The sequence below is a fragment of the Hemiscyllium ocellatum genome, chromosome 6, assembly GCF_020745735.1.
Source record: "Hemiscyllium ocellatum isolate sHemOce1 chromosome 6, sHemOce1.pat.X.cur, whole genome shotgun sequence".
Classification (NCBI taxonomy): domain Eukaryota; kingdom Metazoa; phylum Chordata; class Chondrichthyes; order Orectolobiformes; family Hemiscylliidae; genus Hemiscyllium; species Hemiscyllium ocellatum.
The window spans coordinates 51,633,996-51,654,861 of NC_083406.1; the positions used below are offsets into that span (position 1 = coordinate 51,633,996).

The following is a 20,866-nucleotide window of genomic DNA, read 5'->3' on the forward strand; positions in this document are numbered from 1 at the left end:
TGGCTTTCATTTACAGGGCAATCAGGTTTAAGAGCCGCAAGATTTTGCTACAGCTCTACCAATCCCTGCTGAGACCACACTTGGAATATTGTGTCCAGTTCTGGTCGTCCTACTGTACGAACGTTAGAGGCTTTGGAAAAGGTGCAAAGAAGGTTTACCAGGAAGCTAACCTTATAAAGAAAGGTTGAATGAGCTCAGTCTTTTCTCTGCAGCAAGAAGGAAGAAGAGAGGAGACCTGACCAAGGTATACAGGATTGACTGGTAGCAGGAGTCATAGGAGGAGGAAGGTATAAAAGGAGATGGTAGAGGTAGGTTCTTAATGCAGAGAGTTGTGAATGCATTGCCAGCTGTGGTGTTGAAAGCAGAGCATTAGGGACATTTAAAATAACAGCTAGCCATGCACATGGACAGCAATAGGGTAGGAGGAATGAGTCTGGGTAGGTTACTCTTCACAGCGGAGGTGTGGACTTATTGGGGCGAAAGAATCACCACACTGTGGAAATAGCCTATGAAAAACAATACACAACCACTTGTGATATTTTCTGTACTCATTGTAAACAGTACAAAAGGTAAACCAGCAAAAGGGAGACAACATTTTTTTTCAAAATGCGCAAGTACTTCTTCGGTGTTTTTGTTTAACAGAATCCCACTTATCAAAATTGTTGATTTAATACAGCCATTGGCTGAATCAGGGGAATTAGTCGATGCAGTCATACAAATACAAGCAAACCATTAGACAATGCTTTTTAGGACAGTTCAAAATTTACCACGTATCTTTCAATTACATGAGCCAACAGCACTCAGTTTCTTCCTGTGAAACTCTTACAGACAGCAGACTTTTCCCTTTTAAGAAAGGCCTAAAAGAAATTGTGATGTCTTTCACCATGAATGCATTCACCTTTCAGAAATACTCAATAGTCTTTCCACTATCATAAACTGAAATCCACAAAATTAGTGATTTGCAATCTTTATAAATTGATATACAGAACATTTACTGCAATGAAGTGCAAGTATACACATCCTTGTGCAGATTGCCAGTCACCAAAAAAAAAAATGCAAAATCTTTATTGAAAGAAATTTTTCAAGAGTACTTTCTGCTGAATGCCAGGATTAGGGGCATAAAAAACATCATGGTCTATTCATCTTTAAAAATAGACGAAAAACAAACAAACAGTTATGTATAAAATGTGCACAAACCATCATCTGCAATTAAAAGTTGACAAATAAAAAATGTTACTTACACAAACAATCACCTTAAGAGACTCCATGCCTTGAATATATTGCTAGACAATTTTCCCTGAGATATGAATCCGGGGGTCATTCATTTGCAAACCTTGAGATTATTTTGTAATGTTGTAATGAAGTACTGTTGGACTTCAAAAGTAACTGCTGCTGTGACCACAGCAGACTAAAGTGAACTATTAGAGCAGCAGTAAAATAAAGAAGACCAACTTTCCACTTTCAGATTGAGAGTTTGAATGTTTCCCCAACTGAAGAACACACATGCACCTCAACATCTATAAAAGTTACAAGTCATGTAATTATTACAGTCAACGATAAATCATTGAAGTGTAGTAGTTCACCAACAAGCTTTAAAAGCTGCCATTTCACAAACAGGCATTTACCATTTTTCACATAACATCTGGTCAAAAAGACAGGAATTATTTGAAAAATAAAAAAATGACATAAGCATATTGGGGACTGAAGTTTCAAAAATACATCGCTTCAATAGCTCCAACAAACATCATCTTTTTGAAGAGTAGTTTGTAGGGTCTGCATATCTCTTAATAAACAAAGGCTCTTTTTGCTTTTAGTTCCTGGTCGCACTTGAATAGCAGTATCATTTCCTCTAGATGTTGCTACCCTGGCTTGCACGTCATTTAAATTCTTAGGAGATTTTTTCTGAGTTGACCCTCCACTGGTGTAATGCTTCCGCCTCATAGTTTCCTGCAGTTTAAGCTTAAAGTGAAAACAAGCAAGATCCATATCAATCACAGAATGAAAAGGAGCAGAAAGATAGCAGAATGTTCATTCTTGATCTTTTCAATGCAGCGTGCAACCTGAAACCACATTTGGTAACTTATTGTTAACAGGTTTCCAATCACATGGATGGAAATATCTATTAGGTCTAGGAAAATGCCTGGTAAATACTGTGATCAGACATGTTACATTCATGGACAACACTAGATAACATTTTTCAATCAAACCTGGGCCAGTCAACTAGCTCAGTTATGGACAATACTGTATTGTCAAAAATAAGAGTTTGTGGTCTGCAGCTTGGATAGAAATGGAGCTAGCTAACAGGGAAGTGGACATGAATGATTCATTAGTTGGCTGACAAGATGCATTAGTTTGTCACAGGAATCAGTGCCAGGGTCTCACCTATTGACAATTTATGTAAATTACTATTTATATAAATGGAGCAGCCACCCAGAGTAAGTGGTTAGCACTACTACCTCAGTGCCAGGGATCCAGATACAACTTAAGTGGAGGGAAACTGGTGTGTGAAGTTTGCAAGTTCTGTCTCTGTTGGAGTTTCCCATGGGTGCGCCAGTTGAGCCCCCCAGTCCAAAAAATGTCCAGGCTAGGTGGACTGACCACACTGACTTGCTCCAGAGTGTCAGGGATGTGCAGGCCAAATGCATTAGCCATGTTAAATGCAGGAAGACAGGGAAGAGGGTTTAAGTCTGGAAGGCATGTTATTTGGAGGGTCAATGCAGAATGATGGGCCAAACTGTCTGTACTGTTGGGATTCTGCAACTTGGGTGAAGGGACCCAAAAAAGGGAAAATACTGCAGGTTGAATATATAATCAAAGTGCTGGAGAAACTCAGGCTTGGCAACTTACGTGGAAGGGACCAAAACCACAGTTAGAATTTTCTGGCACAAAATCACCAAGTAGGAAAGAAAATTGCAAGGATGATATAAAAAAAAAACAAGAGATGCAAGAGATTGACAAAGATCTGGAAAATGTGAAACTGTTCATATGTTTAATTGGTGTGAAATTGCAGCACTGATACATAGATGGACCTGGGCAATAATTGCAGGAATTGCAAAGCATTTAGTAAAGCTAACAGAATTTAAAGATTTGAATGCAAAAACGTGGAGTACTGCGTACTGTATTGGTCACCTTATTTAAGGATGAATGTAAAATGCAGGTTTGCTGGATTTGTACCCTAAAATTAGCATTACGTCCTATAAGGAAAGGGTGGACAGGGTAGGCTTTAATTTGCTGGCTCCCAAATTATCAGAGCAACTTGTTTAAAGCTTGATCCTGAGGGATCTTGATAGGGTACATGTGGAAAGGATATTTCCTCTTGAAATCTCTCGAGCTATGGGTCACTGTTTAATAAGGATTAGCCATTTAAGACAGAGATAAAGAGAATTTGTCGGTTACAGATCTTTAGAAGACTTCACAATAGGTGGAGAGAGTGAAGTCTTTGAATATTTTAAAAGGCTGAAATAAATAGCTCCTGATAACCAAGTGAATGAAATATTTTCAGGGGTGGACAAGAATGCCAAATCAGGCCAGCCAAGATCTTAGCATGGTGTAGTGGTGTTTGGATACCAAATACCTTTCTCCTGTTCCTAAATCACATGTATATGCATACATTTATCACATTTCAGCACCATATCGAGACAGACCATACAAGTGATTGAGTGAAAGCTAACCTAGTGAGAAAACAGTTTAAATTACTGTCCAATGAGTTAGTCAAATACAAAAATGATCAAGGAATAGTATCATAAATAGGGCTACAAATTTTATGAAACTCATTTGAATAGCCTTCCGCAAAAAGAAATCTGGGTAATTCAATCCTGAAACGTAATGTTGGTGTAGTAAATAATTATTTTGGACCACTGAGAAAAATAGATAAATATAGAAATTCAGGGCAGTGAACAGTTTTGATTTTTAAAGTGTGTTAGTGTCCTTGAAGTGGTCGAAAATATGTTAGCCAGTTCTCATCTATATCAGTGGTCTGCAGGCCATAACATGATGACTGGCCAGGATTCTTTCTGCATCACTAATGATGCTGCACAACTAGACAGGCCTCCACATGCACAGCATGCAAAGTCATTCATGCAAATAACAGTCTGAATTTATAAACAGGACATGTTACTGCTGCAAATAATTGCAAACTGGATTTTTAATACTGTTGGGCTGAAACAGTGGAAGAAATAGTTGAATATGGAGCTAAATACAAGAACAAGCCTATACAACCTCTTACATATCTCACTAAAAATAATAATATGCCTACATGAATTTGTATTAAGGATTGTGGTCATGACAAGCAGTATAAATAGATAAGACACGTAGGTGTTCTAAGTATTTTCCTCCACCAGTGAATACAAGTAGGAACTGACCTACTTAGAGAATTTTTATCCTTACCGATGCCTGGTGTTGACGGACTTGACCAATTTGATCTCTTTTTGCTTCTATTCTTTTCATCAGTGATTCTAATTCTCGTTCCAAGTCCCCTCTCACGGTATTCGAATTTGCTTCACGAATTTGATTCACCAGTTCTTGGTGCTCGCTAGATTAAAAAAAAGTGTACATTATCTGCACTGAAATTGGAAGGTTAGCTTTTAATACCCAAGGACTTAGTGCAGTTGCTTAGGTACCGAGCATTTCGGAAGTGGGAAAAGAGTATAGAAAGAATTGGAAATAAAGTGAAGTACCCCCACACAGTTCCTTCCCTACGTTAGATGCCTGCATCCCTAGGTGGCAAGCAGAAAGAAAAGAGAAATAGAAAATAATGAATGTAACTGGCACCAATAAATGGAGAGGTTGCACTCAACTCACACTTCCAACTTATTCTTTACTAGATCAACCAGAAGAATAGTATACAGCTTCCTCAACCAGTCCCTCAGCAGCAACTTGCCCCAGTTGACAACAAAAACACTCCATTTTCAGATAGGACCCTTACTAGAAGCAAATTTATACCCCCGAAATAGAGTGACCATATTTCACAAGCACCTACATAAAGCCAAAGTGTATTCACAAATTGTCAATTCCACAAGGCACCAATTACATGTAGAGAAACAGTATACTTACAAGCTCATTTGTCCAAACTCATCTTGTAGCGTCAACAGTAATTCAGACAGCACCTCACGGGACCTGGACGAAATGGTGGATCCAGAAGAACTGCCAGCCATTGTATTGGAATCTCGTGAGATTTTGTTCCTGACCATTGACTGGTCACTGACAACATGATCGTTGCACAAAATCTTGTTGTGTTGCTTCAACAAATGCAAGACATGCTGGACATTTGCACGGACTGAATGGCTTGGACTTACAGACTGAATAAGAAAAGGTATTAGGAAATTGAACATAGCAACAAATTGATAAATTGAAAATAATTGTTTCTTATTACACATCCTTGATGAAAGCCTCTTCATACGATAACTAATTGTATATTGATCATTCTTGCTTCTCATCCATTATTAAATCCACAATTTAATAAATCTTTCCAGTATGAGGAATAAAGATTATCCACGACATATCCCCTCTTTCAAAAAAATTCAGCAGTTGATCTTGTGCAGGATCCTAAACAAGCTTAAAACAAACTGTGACCAAATCATAAGTGTCCTCATTTATGCTGGGCAAACTTGAACTGAAACAAATAGAAGATTGCAACAAAATGGTTATGCCCTTTTAAAAAAAATTTCTCTGGATGACCACATCGCTGGCAAAAGTTAATTTTTTTTTGTTCATCCCAAATGGTCCTTGAGAAGATGGTGGCAAAATACCTTTAGGAATTTCAGACCATCTAGTACAGGTGCATACCGTTTGAAAGCCTGCAGTTGGCTTTTCTATCAGTAAAGCTAGTTCCAAGCCAGGATGGCATGACTTAAATGGGGAACTTGGAGGTGATATTACCTTGCATCTGCTGCCCTTGTTCTTTTCGATGATAACTGAGAATTTGAGACACCTGAAGGAACTGCACTGCAGCTTTTAAGTATGGTGTATAGTGTGGTTATGGTAGATTGAAAGCAGACAGCATTGATAGTAGGAAATCAGCTTCTAACACTTAAGAATTTATAACATGGATATGAAACTCAAACATAAAAGTGCAAGAGATGCTCGCAAGACCCTTTATTTGTTGTTACAAATTATTTAGCACAATAATATTGTGGGACTGGAGCTGGAAAGGCCAGGGAGGAGAATAGGGATAGCAGGCTTTATCCTTCAATGACTCATGAATCAGTTATTTACAATAGTAATTTATGGTATTCAAATTCAACAGCTGTGTTTTGGATAAGCATCACAAAAGTACCATAACCACACAAACATGAACACACACTACGTATCGCTCGTAAATGGTCCATTATCCTTTTTGGAGTGATGCCAGTCAAACATGACTCCAGATGGATAAAAGATAACATGACCGACAACTGGAAATCAAGATCAAATAAAATTAAGTTTTATCTATAAAAATGATTTACCTTCAAGTTCTCTTGAAAGCTATTAAAATTCACTGTACCTCCTTAGCCAGACATCATTCTTGCATATCTCAGGCAACAGTACCAGCCACATTCGAAAGCATGTGTTAGAGGACTTGAACAAAGGCAATAGACAATGTGCCAGCAAGGCAAGAATAAGCATCATCACAACATCAGAACAAAATGCAAAACTGATGCAAAAGATACTCACTTTCCCTGCAACAAATGGTATATCACCTAGGTTGAAGCGATAATGAGGCTGTACATGCGAATGGTTTGTACAAGGTTTCTGGAAAAAGAAAAAAAAAGTGCTAGGGAGAGCATGTCAGAGATTCATATATTTACACACAGCTCAGCAATTTTCTCTTCACAACCATCCAGTAAAACAGTGCTCAAAGTACCAAAATTTGGCTGTCAGCTGGACGTTTCTGGGCAGTATATGCCAGAGTCAGAAGGTTATAGCTTCAAGCCACTCTCCAGTACCTGAAAACCACAATCCAGATTGATTCTTTTACCTGCATCTTCCATTGCTATTTCATGGAATATGAGCATCACTGGCAAGGATTAATGCATAATAATATGCGAGAATTAATTGTAAGTCAATCAAATGAGGTGGATCTGGAATCACATGCATGCTAGTTTGGGCAATGTGGCAAATTTCCTTCCTCCCCCCTTCCTTCCCCCCAACCACCCCCGTGCCCCCACCTCTCAGGAAGAGGTTAGTTAACCAGATGAACTCTTGACAAATCCTTAATAACTCATTATCACCACCAAGACAAACTCCAGATTTAATAATCAAGTTTATATACCACCACAGCTATTGGACTCCATGAACTCTCAGCAATAGCCAGGGCCAATGAATTATTAGTCTAGTGGCATTACCACAACACAACTTTAATAAAGCATGATTTGGAGATGCTGGTGTTGGACTGGGGTGTACAAAGTTAAAAATCACGCAACACCAGGTTATAGCCTGGTTTAATTGGAAGCACACTAGCTTTTGAGTGACGCTCCTTCATCAGGTGATTGTTGGACTATAACCTGGTGTTGCGCGATTTTTAACTTTATTAAAGCACATTACTGATCGAGAATTGCCTCATTCCCCAAACATTACTCCCTTAAATCAGTATCATAAGTGCAACTTAGAGGTTTAGATGCAACATGGTTTGATGAAGTAACAGAAGATGATTAAAATGAATGTGGTGGAAGCTTTTGAAAGAATGACAAAACTGAGATGCCTGCCAAGAAAGGGGTGGTGCTTAAATTAACATAAAAAGATACCCACGAGATCAGAGCACAGAAATGGTGAGAAATTACCTTTCCAAAGTGAGAGATGATGGGTAGTGGTATCTCCCAGGTGATGGCGTTAGGCTGACTATTCATAATAACAAAGATTTGATTTGCTTTGAATATGGAGGTTACAATGCATTCTCACACATCCAAAATCACTAAGTATGGCTTGAATGGGAAACCATGGCAGATGAAATTAAATTCAAAGGATTGCATATGTAAATAACAAGAGGCAATAGACACAATGATAGAAAGGTGGTGTACAGACATGCCATAGAAGGTGGTCATAAAAATTGAGAACACTGGTTTAAAAAAAAGTGTTTATATAGCTGTTTCTAGTCAACAGCTATCTTCCAGGAGGTTGAAGACAAGGAATTGTTATGGTAGTGCCATTGTTCAGGAAGTGACTACCGTCAGAAAATCACTTCCATTACTTTAGTGATCAAGATCAGACCAATAAGGCAGTGATTGACCAGTTCTGCATTTTGGGTACAAGACACAGATGTGCGATTTTTGGGTATACACCAGGGTTTTAGGTGGAATTAGCTCGTGATGTGTCTAGTTCTAGAGTGCAACTCTTTAGTATGTTTGTCAGGAAGTACCCTGATAGCACCAAGCGAATTCAACTAGTATCTTGATATCATGAGTCAAACTGTTAAAAGATTGGCATCTGGAGATAACAGGGACATAAGACCACAAGTTATAAATGATGACTGAACACAATTGTGCTGCTACCGCTCACTGTCAATGTTGAAATTGTTGGGTCTATTTGAAATGCAGTACAGTGGCAGTGCAAAGTTAACGTCCAGAATAATGTCATGCATTACTCATTTCCACTGAGTTTCTGCCAGTGTCCTGCAGCAGTGCTACTAAGCCAGTCTTGACAATGGACTTTGAAGTTCCCCAGAGGAAATTCTATGCACTAGCAACACTGTTTCAATTAGTTTTCAACAGGAGAGTACTGATTCATCAACTGGGGAAAGTGCAGTTTCTGGTTTGGGAGCAACATGCCCACTTGCCCACGTTTGACCAATTGTCAGGAAGCAACTGGGGTCCAGTCAATATTTAGGACTTTTAGGATAACTCCCTCCTGACTAAATACCATTCTGCCACTTCTGACATGAGATGGTAGTGTTTTGTATATTCTCCAAGGACGAGTTGAACATTTTTTCACAAGCTCCCAGATGTTAGGAAATAGAACTTGGCAAGATTGAAAGAGCTGGATTTGTCTTTTTTTTAAAAAAAGTGACCAATTTGATGCTAGTTAGTCTGCCTGGTTTCAATCCTTTTCTTAGATTTGATTCAATGGAGTGGTTTTCTAGGCCATTGCAATTCACAGTTAATAATCAACACAACTGCAGATCTGGAGTCTGATCTGGTGAGGATAGGGAAGAAAAACTATGAGGAAGCATGTTAGTGAACCGTCTGGGTTTTTACATCAAGTTGACAATTATTTCCAGGTTAACATTAGCAGAGTTTAAGATTATGATTGAGATTTATGAATGGAGTCCAAATTTCATATTGCTGAGAAAATGCTGCAGATTCTTGGGCCCTTAGATTCCTAGTTTGTGGTGTTACCACTGCACCATTGCCTCCACATATTAGATTAGATGACAATGTGCAAACAGGCGCTACGGCCCAACAAGTTCATATCGACACTCCGAAGAGCAACCCGTTCCCCTACATTTACCCCTTCACCTAACACTATGGGCAATTTAGCATGGCCAATTCTCCTAACCTGCACATCTTTGGACTGGGGAGGAAACTGGAGCACGCAGACACGGTGAGAATGTGCAAACTCCACACAGATAGTTGCTAGAGGTGGGAATTGAACCTAGGTCTCTGGCACTGAGGCAGCAGTGCTAACCACCGTGCCACCGTACCGCCCAATGTTTACATTGTTGTGTTTTTCCAGTTAATCACTTCTGTTCCAATCCATCTGCACCTTTGGTAGTTGTATCATCTGATATGAAAATATTTGGAATGTGTTTTTCAAACAAGGCGTACTTTCAAGGAAACTTTCATTATTTTTCCAGTGACATGGACCAACCCTAAACCAAAATGATATTTTAGAAGATTACAGAGTGCTTCAAAATCCTTGTAGAAGCAGGTCAGTTCTTGTTAGCTAGAGCAAGTTGGTAAGGAAAAAAATCAGGCAAAATAGACCGGCGAACCTTTTAGGGTGGGGAGGTAGTTGGATGGAATTGAGGAACAGGGTTTACAAGTATTTGGAAAAGCAGGAATGATTAGAGATAGTCAACATGGCTTTGTGCATTGGAAGTCAAATCTCAAACTTGATTGGGCTTTTTGAAGTAGTTTAAAAAAAAGGACTTAAGAGGACAGAGCAGTGGATGTGATGTGTCAGGCACTCGACAAGGTTCTCCATGGGAGACTGGTTAGCAAGGTTGAGGCTCATCGAATACCGGGAGGACTAGCCATTTGGATATAGAACAGACTCAAAGGTAAAAGACAAAGGGTGGTGCTGGTGGAGGGTTACTTTTCAGGCACGAGACCTCTGACCAATGGTGTGATACAAGAGTTGGTGCTGGGTCCACTTCTTTTTGTCATTTATATAATGATTTGGATGTGAACCTCGGAAGTATAGTTAGAAATTGAGGTGTAGTGGACAGCAAAAAAAATCTTGACCATTTGGCCTCTGGGTTGACGAGTGGCAGATGGAGTTTAATTCAGATAAATGTGAGGTGCTGCATTTTGGAAAGACAAATCAGAGCAGGGCTTATAGACTTAACGGTAAGGTCATGGGGAGCATTGTTGAACAAAGAGACCTTGGAGTGCAGGTTTATAGCGCCTCGAGAGTGGAGTCACAGTTAGATAGGATAGGGAAAGGCAATGTTCGGTATGCTTTCCTTTATTGGGCAGAGCATTGAGTATAGGAGCTGGGAGGTCATGTTGTGGCTGCACAGAACATTAGTTAGGCCACTTTTGGAATAGCGTGCGCAATTTTGGTCTCCCTGCTATCTCGAAACTTGAAAGAGTTCAGAAAAGACTTAAGGATGTTGCTGGGGTTGGAAGATTTGAGCTATAGGGAGAGGCTGATTAGCTGGGGTTGTTTTTCTGTAGTGCTGGAGGCTAAGGGATGACCTTTTAGAAGTTTACAAAATCACAAAGGGTATGGATAGGGTAAATAGACAAGGTCTTTTCCCTGGGGTGGGAGGAAATTAGTCTAGAACTAGAGGGCATTGGTTTAGAATGAGAGGGGATTGGAGGGGTGGGGGGGGGGGGAGGGTGGGAAACTTAAGGGACCTACATGGCAACCTTTGCAAGCAAAAGGTAATTAGTGTAATGGAATGAGCTGCAACTAGTAATGGAGGAGGCTGGCATAATAACATTTAAAAAGCATCTAATACGTACATGAATAGGAAGTGTTTGGACAAACATGGGCCTCGTGCTGGTAAATGGGACTAGATTGGTTAGGCTATCTGGTGGGCAAACAAAGAGTCTGTTTCCATGCTGTACATCTTTATAGCTAAGTATCAACATTACCTTGACTGGCTGCTTCCTCTTGCTTTTTACTCTCTTCATCTTTGGTACCATTGGTGACACTGCTTGTAACAAAATTCTGTTTCTTTCCAGGCCTGTCTGCAACTATAATAAAAAGTCCTCAAACATGCGAACATAACAATAAAATTCCAGCCTTTCAAAAAACATATATATATACTTCAAATGTTAAAGACCTTGGAATACTTAACCACGTTCAAATAAATGATAGAAACATGTGAAAAGCTCAGACTCCCAAATCCCTTTGTGCTTCAGATTTCTGAAGCTTTTCCCAGTTTAGAAAATAGTCTCTGCCTCTATTCTTCTGAACAAAAGTGCATAATTTACACTTTTTCCACATTGTGTTCCTCTGTCACTTTTTTGCCCACTCTCCTGGCCTGTCCATGACCTTCTGCAGCCCCCCTATCTTAACCTGTTCCTTCACCTTTCCTCTTCAGCTGAAAGCTCAGCAAGAGTACTCAGCTCCTTTGTCCATATTATTACATTTATAACATGAATAGTTGTGGTCCCAATGCTGATTCCTGCAGACCACCACTAGTCACTAGACCCCTTCATCCCTACTCTACTAGTCAGCCAATCTTTTACTTATGCCAGTACTTTGCCCTCCTGCGCATCACCTTGTCAAAAGGTCTTCCAAAAACAAATAGAATCACAGAATCCCTGCAGTGTGGAAACACACCCTTCAACCCAGCAAGTCTACATCGACCCTCCGAAGAGTATCCCACCCAGACCCATTCCCCTACATTTACCCCTGACTCATACACCTAACCTACACATCCCTGAACATTATTGCCAACTCATTCTGTCCAATTCACCTAACCTGCATGTCTTTTGGACTTTGGGCGGAAACCACAGCACCTGGAGGAAACCCACTCAGACATGGGGAGAATGTCTGCGTGGAGTTTGCACAGTTGCCAGAGGCTGGACTCAAACCAAGGTCTCTGGTGCTGTGCAGTAGTGCTAACAACTGAGCCACCATACCAATCACGTCCAGTGGTTCTACTTTATCTTGCTCATTACCTTCTCAAAGAATTCTAACATTTGTCATGTACAACATCCCTTTGACTAAACTATGCTGACTCATTCTTATATTATCATGCACTTCCAAGTACTCCAAAATCTCATCCTTAATAATGGACCCTAAAATCTTAATGACCAAGGACAGGCTGACTGACCCATTGTTTAATGAGGAAGGAGGCAGAAAGAGGAAACTGAGGTGTTACATTAGCTATTTTTCAGTCCTCCAGGACCCTCCCCAAATTGGTCTTGTTTCCTGGAAGACCATCAATGCCTCCACTGTCTCCTCAGCTATCTCCTTCAGCACCCTGAGTTTGGTCCATATGGTCCAGGACATTTAGCTGTCATCAGAACTTGCAGCTTGACTACCATTTCTCCCTAGTGCTGACCATGACACACACCTCTGAATTGACTATCGAAGCTCTAAAATGCTGCTGGGACCTTCCACTATTTTTGTGCTCTATTACTACTTCTCCAGTGGTCCAATGTCCTTGCCTCTCTTGCAATCTTTTAATTACAAATTTATAGCTAGTTTATCCTTATGTTTCATCTCCCCCACTCTATTGTATTTTAGCCGTCCTCTGATTTTCAAAAGCTTCCTAATAATTTTCACCACATTCTATGCCTTTTGCGTTGATGCTATCCCCCGATTTCCTTCATCAGCCATGGCTGCCTCATCCTACCATCGTATGTTTCTTTTTTCTTGGAAAAAATTTCTGCAATGCCTCCCAAATTACCCTCAAAGTTTTATCATTGACGCTCCTCCATCTACTCTCCTAGGTTCCCCTTCCAATCAACTGTAGCCAGCTTCTCCCTCATGTTTTTGTAGCTACTTTTACTCAATTGTAATTCTATTACCTGGATTCTAGGCTCTCCTTCTCACCCTTCAGTTTGAATTCTACAATATTATGGTCACTGCCTCCAAGGGGTTACAATACCTGAAGCTCTCTAATCAAGTGCACCTCATTATATACCACCCAATCCAGAATTGCCTGGTCCCTAGCAGGCTCTACTACAAGCTATTACAAAAACAAACCTATCTCGCAGATGTTCTACAAACCCCTTTTCTTGGGATCTGCTAACACCCTGATTTTCGGTACCCACCTGCAAATTGTACCCCATGATTATTGTAATAGCGACTTTCTTACGTGTATTTTCTATCTCCCAATTACACTCAGGATTCCTGCACGTAATTCCAATCAAGACTTGTTCTACTTTGCAACTTTTCAACTCTTATCAAAAAGATCTGACTCAACATCATTTCTCATTAACTTAAATTTCATTCCTTACACAAGGCAACCTGTCCCCGCCTGCCTGTTCTTTCAGTAGGATGCATTTCCCTGGAAATTTGGTTCTCAACCTGATCACCTTGTGGCCACATCTGTGGTACTCACATCATACCCAGCTTCAACCTGCATTACAAGTTGATTCACCTTCATTTGTATATTGCACATATTTAAATGCAACACCCTCAGTCCTGTGTTGACTGTCCCCCTTTCTGTAGTTGTGGCCTTATCTACTGTGGTTTAAGTTAGGTTCCTGAGCCTTGCTATACTGTCCAATTTTAAACTCCCAAGTGCTTTAAGAACAGTATTAGATCCCTTATACAAACCTGTGCAGCTTTATTCTGTATCAGTTTTCGTTGATGTTCTTCTTCTCGTAACTTTTCTTCCAATTCAGAAATTTTCTTCTATGCAATAAACATAATTAGCTGTTAAAATTATGTTAGGCAGAAGGAAAAGTCTTGTATAATCTACAGAACAACAGACATTTACTACAGCATTGTTATTGCAAATGATTTGCTTTGGTGCGAGGATTCAGACTGTCATGCACCAGTCAAATTTTGCCCAAAATAAAATAACGTGCAGTTATCAGCTCTATTACAGAATAAAAATTGGCCGGGAAACGCTGGTGTACACCTGTGCACAGATAAAGTCCTGAAACTTGGAAGGTGCTGTCCAAATTCTCTTATTTTTCCAGGGACTCAATTATAACAGTACCTTGTCAAGAGATTCTGTACTGAAATGCACAAGCATGAAGTTTCGGTACTCACTTCAAAGAAACTGCGTTAGAGTATCTATGAGTGATACTCTAACGTGGCATGGTAAGTTACAATTACTGTCAAACAACCAGAAATTCATGATGTGTTACGAAGGTCTTAAGGTCAAAGATTGGACTATTTTCATTTGTTTTTATTGATTCTGCTCACTTCCTTATATTTCCATTTTCTACCAAAAAAATTAGTCATTTAAATATACTACACTTCCTTGCTCTCTCAAGAATTCTTTAATCTGATCTTTAAAAGTCTCACACTCGCACTACAGCTTGTCTATAGAGGCTTGTGCACTTGATCAGGTGCCCCTGGTGCCAATTAAAAACCTGTGAAAAGACAATTGTCAGTACGAGAAACAATAGATCTTTTTCCATTGACTATAAACTCTGGGCTATTTAAAATACTGGTGATCCCATAGGGAACATAACAGACAAAAATAATATTAACACATAACATTAACCTCTGCTGTAGACTGTGTTGCTGTTAGTCTAAGATATTCTCGCTCGATTAAGTCAAGTTTTTCAAGCTTTGATTGTAGATCAGATTGCTCCAAGTTCTTCTTTTCCAAAGACATCTTGATCGATTAGCAAAAAAAAATCCAACAGAAATTGTTTTAAAACAATACAGGCTTTACAAGACACACTGCCACTTCAGAAGTGCAATTTTGCTCAAAATGTACTAACAGAGGAACAAGTAGGCCATGCAGGCTATTGATGCTCTAAACTTTAATGGCTGCTCCACCTCAGAACTATCGAACATTCCTGGTTCCATAATTCAAAAACAGATGCCTCAGAAACCAAAGTTCCAGTTTCCAAATTTTTAAATGACACCTTAAAAGCATTTGCAGATTTAAATTTCCACAATACTTCAATAACTGCTTTTGATATCACTGCTCAATAGTATAACTCAATAAAAGATGATACTATCTTTGGATTTCCCCCCAGGTTAGAAATTGGAGTTCCTTTTAAAACCAAAATGTTTGGTATTTTCTAGCATGTTTGGCGAACAAGATTTTACAAAAAAAAAGTAGTTACAGGTGCTGAAACAAAGCCTCTAACAAGGAAATTCAGACATATAACAGAGAGACATGGACCATGCATAGGCAGATTAAAATAGTTTTGAATAGCATCTATTCATTTTGTGGGATGTGGGCATTGCTGGCTGGCCAGCATTTATTTCCCATTCCTAATTGCCCTTGAGAAACTGGTGCTGAGCTGCCTTCTTGAATTGCTGCAGTTGAAGGTTGATCCTCAATGCCATTAGGGAAGGAATTCCCAAATTTTGCCCCAGCAGTGAAAGAACGGTTTTCCAAGTCAGATGATGAGTGGCTTCAAGGAGAACTCGAACATGGGTTTTTCCCATATAGCCATTGCCCTTGTCATTCTAGGAAGAGGCCATGGGTTTGGAATGTGCTGAAAATCTTTGGCAAATTTCTACAATGCCTCTAACAGAAAAGAGGCACTACTGCTATTCAGCAACGTGTTGTTTAGAGTGTTGTCGGGGCTACACTCGTCCAGGAAAGTGGGCAGTATTCCAACACACTGACTTGTGCCTTGTAGATGGTGGACAGACATTGGGAAATCAGGAATTAAGTTACCTGCTGTACTGTTCCTAGCCCTGATCTGCTCTTGTAGCCACTGCATTTATGTGCCAAATCCAGTTAAGTTTTGATCAATAGCAATGCCCAGGATGTTGATAGTGGAGGATTCAGTGACGGTAACACCATTGAATATCAGGGAGTAGTGAAGTGGTCAGCTGGTCTCTTATTGGTGATGAACATAACCTACAACCCAAGCCTGAATCTTGTTGCATTTGGACACTGACTGCTTTAGTCTGAGGAATCATGAGTGGTGAACCTTGTTCGCCAATGATTGCATATCCCCACTACAGGCCTTATGATGGAGGGAAGGCCATTCATGAAACAGCTGAAGATGGTTGGGTCTAGGACACTACCCTGAGGAACTCCTGAGACATATCCGAGTGGAGATGAATGATCTCCAACTATGACCATCTTCCTGTATCAAGTATGACACTAACCACTTGAGAGTTTGCACTTTGACACTCTGATTCCAGTTTTGCGAAGACTCCCTGGTGCCTCAGTTGAATGCAGCCTTAATATCAAGAGCTGTCACACTCACCTCTAGTTGTCTCTTTTATGTTTGAACCAAAGCTGCAAGGTGGTCAGGAGCTAATTGGTCCTGGTAGAACTCAAACTCTGCATCATGTTTAGGTTATTTCCGAGGTGGTACTGCTGCTCACACCTTCGATCACTTGACTTTTGATCAAATAAATTAAATCAGATGGCATTAAGCTAGGCACCAGGAAAGACAACTGCAGAAACAGCTCTTTGAATCCCACAAAGTCATCCTCATGAACATCCAGAGGCTAGTGCCAAAATTGGGTGAGCTGTCTCGCACTAGTCATGCAACAGCCTGGCCTTAGTCATACTTACGGAATCTTACCTTACAGACAATGTCCCAGACACTGCCATCACTGTCCCTAGATATGCCCTGTCTCACTGACAGGTTAGACTCAGCAGAGGCAGTGGTACAGTGGTATACAGTTGAATGGTTTTAATCTGGGCGTTCTCAGCATTGACTCCAGAACCAGTGAAGCCTCATGGCTTCAGGTTAAACAAGGCTGAGGAAATCTCTCCACGATAACCTTGTACTGTGTCTTCCTTCAGCTGATGAATCAGTACTACTCCATACTGAACAGCACTTAGAGGAAGCATCAAGACTGGCAAGGACACCAAAACGTACTCTGAGTGGGGGATTTCAAAGTCCACCACCAAGACTCCAGATCGAGCTGGTTGGGTCCTAAAGGACATAGCTGCTAGACTGGGTCTGCGACAGGTAGTGAGGGAAAAACATACTTGACCTCATCCTCAATCTGCTGGCTGCAGATGCATCTGTCCATGACAGTACCGGTAAGAGACCACCACACAGGTCTTGTGGAGACAAAGTCCTGCCTTCATCTTGAAAATAATCTCCATCGTGTTGTATGGCACTACCATGCTAAATGACGACCTTGAATAGATCTAGTACCACAAGATTGGCCATCTCTGAGGCACTATGGGCCAACAGCAGCAGAATTAGACTTCAACCCAATGCATAACCTCATGGCCCAGTATATTACCCCACCCAACCATTACAATCAAGGGGATCAACCCTAGTTCAATGGAAAGTGCAGGAGGGCATACCACAAGCAGCACCAGACTTAGCTGAAGATGAGGTGCCAACCTAGTGAAGTTACCAGACAGGACTACATGCATGTCAACCAGCAAAAGCAGCAAGTGATTGAACCCACAACCAATGGATCACATTTAAGTTCCACAGTTCTGGTACATCCAGTTGTAAATGCTAGTGGATGACTAAACAACTCACTGGAGAAGGGGGCTCCATAAACATCCCTCATCTTCCGTGTAAAGATAAGGCTGAAGCATTTGCAGCAATCTTCACCAGACTGCTGAGTAGATCCATTTCAGCCTCCTCCAGTGATCCCCCAGTATTACAGATACCTATTTTCAGCCAATTTGATTCACTCCTTGGGTGGCATGGTGGCTCTGCTGCCTCAATGCCAGGGATCTGGGTTCTATTCCAGCATTGGGTGTCTGCCGTTTACACATTCTCCCCATGTCTGCATGGGTTTCCTCCGAGGGCTCTGGTTATCTCCAATAGTCCAAAAATGTGCAGGTTAGCTGATTTGGCTGTGCTAAATTGCCCGTACTAAATTGCCCATAAATGCGGAGGGATGTGTACTTTAGGTACATTCAGCAGGAGTAAATAGGAGAAATGGGTCTGGTGAGTTACTCTTCGGAGGGTTGGTGTGGACTTGTTGAGCAGAAGGGCCCGTTTCCACACTGAAGGGATTCTACATGCCACATGAAGTTGGAGGCACTGGATAAGCAAAGGCTGCAGGCCCGGAAAACATTACTTAAGTTTGGTGCTCCAGAACTTGCTGCTCCCCTAGCCAAGCTGTTCCAGTACAGTTGCAACACTTACATTGTTGGGTCAATGTGGAAAATTGCCCAGGTATGTCCTGTACATAAAAAGCAGCACAAATCCAACCTGGCCAATTACCACCCCATCAGTCTACTCTAAATCCAAGAAATGAAACCAGATGGATCACCTGGCATTGAGCTAGGCACCAGGAAAGACAACGATCCCTCAAAGTTGCCCTCATCAACATCTAGGGGCTTGGTAGATTTAGTAGCAATTGGTACAACTCAATGGCTTACTAGGCCATATCAGAGAGCAACTGACAGTCAACCATATTGCTGTGGGTCTGGAGTAACATTTTGGCCAGACCAGGTGAGGGTAGCATGTTTCCTTCACTGAAGGAAATCAGATGGGTTTTTGACAACTTTTAATTCCAGTTTTTTAAAAAAAAATTCAAGTTGAATCAAACCTGGGTCTCCAAATTAATACAGGTTGTTCTTCTAACATGGCAGTTGCATCCTTCTGCAATGCTGCATCCCAGAAAATTGGTTATGAAAGGCCATTATAGAAAATTGCAATATGCATTCAGAGGTTCATGTTATCCAAAAGTCCACAATTCAATTGCATCATATCAGTAGTCTAGCGATACCACTAGACCATCGCTGAGAGGGTCAACACAGACATGGTTAAAGGCCACCAGGCTTGATGGAACTGATAACAAAAGAATGACCTAGAACCAAATGTATCTGTCAATGCAAAGCTTAGGAAAATAACAGGGTTGGTCATGGAAAAGAAAATGAAAACTAACCTTACGAAGAAGGTGGAAAAGATGATTCTGACGTGCTGGACAACTACATTTACTAGAAGAAGGATTCAAACGTAGAACGAAAGGTGTAATCGACCAGCCTTAGAAATAGGGTACTAACAACAAGTGCTGAGTACTAGTCAGGTGGCAATACCAGTCAAACAACTTCCTTGGAGGAAGGAGTGTTTCTCAACCCTACTTCTAGATCCTTGACAATTTTAGTGTGATTGATATGACCAACTACTCTGTCCTCTGGTGTTAGTGAATCATCCTGACTAGTTGACGAGTGATTAAATTTCTGAACAGGTAGATTTGGAAAAAAAAAAGAGGATTTTTCTGCTCACTATGAATGGTCAACCACATAGGGATTCCGAACCATCACCTGAAGTCTCAGAGAAAAAGTAGCCAGATAACGGTAGGCAACTCCTGCAAAGGATGTCCTGGATCACAATTCTGAGTTTCTCTGAATTCCAGTTCTGCCAGGTCTGCTTGAGCATAAAATCCCTTCAGCACAGAAACGGCCTTTGGCTCAACAAGTCCACCCTGATTTCCCCCTCCTCCCCCAAAAAGCAACCAGAGACCCATTCCCCGAACATATTACTGTACACACCCCTGAACGCTATGGGGAATTTAGCATGGCCAATTCATCTAACCTGCACATCTTTAAATTGTGGGAGGAATCCAGAGCACCTGGAAGAAACCCACGCAGACACAGGGAGAATGTGCAAACTCCACACAGACAGACAGTCACCCAGGGCTGGAAATGAACCTGGTCCCTGGTGCTGTGAGGCAGCAGTGCTAGCCACTGAGCCACCATGCCGCCCTTAACACAGTCAAATGTCCATGCTTGATCCAAGATATTAGAAGTCAAGGCTGAGTCTGTCCAATGAAACCCAAACAGGTTTGCAGATAACTATTGATAATCAGCAATATTATCAAAGTGATGGACAAGTCGATCATTTGGCAGGTTGTTGTATGGTCTTGTAGCTGTACTGCAACAGTTTGGATAGGGGTACAGCAAGTTCTGGAACACATCTCTAGTACGGTTACTGGAATATTTTCAGGGCCAGTAGTTTTTACAGTATCCAACATCCGCAGACATTTTTTTCCGATCATGAAGAATGAATCAAATCAGTTCCAATACCGTACAACCCAGATGGCCTACTTCAAAAGACTGCAATTTCCCCCCCAAACGTGATCGACTATGCTCTCCACCGCATCTCCTCCACTTCCCGCTCCTCTGCCCTTGAGCCCCGCCTGTCCAATCACCACCAGGACAGAACCCCACTGGTCCTCACCTACCACTCCACCAACCTCCATATACATCCCATCATGTCATAATTTCTGCCACCACCAGGGATATATTTCCCTCCCCATCAGCATTCCAAAAAGACCACTCCCTCTGACTCCCTCGTCAGGTCAACACCCCCCCACCAACCCAACCTCCACTCCTGGCACCTTCCCCTGCAACCACAAGAAATGCAAAACTTGCATCCACACCTCCCAAGGTCACCACCACACACATCATTTACTGCAGCCGCTGCACCCGATGTGGCCTCCTCTACACTGGGGAGACAGGCCGCCTACTTGCGGAACGGTTCAGAGAATGCCTCTGCGACACCCAGACCAACCAATCCAACCACCCCGTGGCTCAACACTTCAACTCCCCCTCCCAGTCCACCAAGGACATGCAGGTTCTTGGACTCCTCCATCGCCAGACCATAGCAACACGATGACTGGAGGAAGAGCGCCTCATCTTCTGCCTAGGAACCCTCCAACCACAAGGGATGAACTCTGATTT

The 20,866-nt window shown here is 41.3% G+C and overlaps 1 protein-coding gene across 5 annotated transcripts in view; it reads right to left on the reverse strand.

The window, feature by feature from the left end:
- Window positions 1-955: 955 nt before the first annotated feature.
- The window catches only part of LOC132816407 (centrosomal protein of 57 kDa-like), a 39,692-nt gene continuing 19,781 nt past the window's right edge, over window positions 956-20,866 (reverse strand). For 4 of the 5 annotated variants that reach the window (XM_060825946.1, XM_060825943.1, XM_060825944.1 and 1 more), the window contains 7 exons: window positions 14,780-14,893; window positions 13,879-13,956; window positions 11,235-11,336; window positions 6,652-6,729; window positions 5,053-5,297; window positions 4,387-4,531; window positions 956-1,959 (listed from right to left, as the gene is read on the reverse strand). In XM_060825946.1, the coding sequence (XP_060681929.1) occupies window positions 1,726-1,959; window positions 4,387-4,531; window positions 5,053-5,297; window positions 6,652-6,729; window positions 11,235-11,336; window positions 13,879-13,956; window positions 14,780-14,893 (996 nt within the window). In that variant the 3' untranslated portion in view covers window positions 956-1,725. The remainder of the gene's footprint in view (window positions 1,960-4,386; window positions 4,532-5,052; window positions 5,298-6,651; window positions 6,730-11,234; window positions 11,337-13,878; window positions 13,957-14,779; window positions 14,894-20,866) is intronic. The other variant, XM_060825945.1, reaches the window with a different exon arrangement.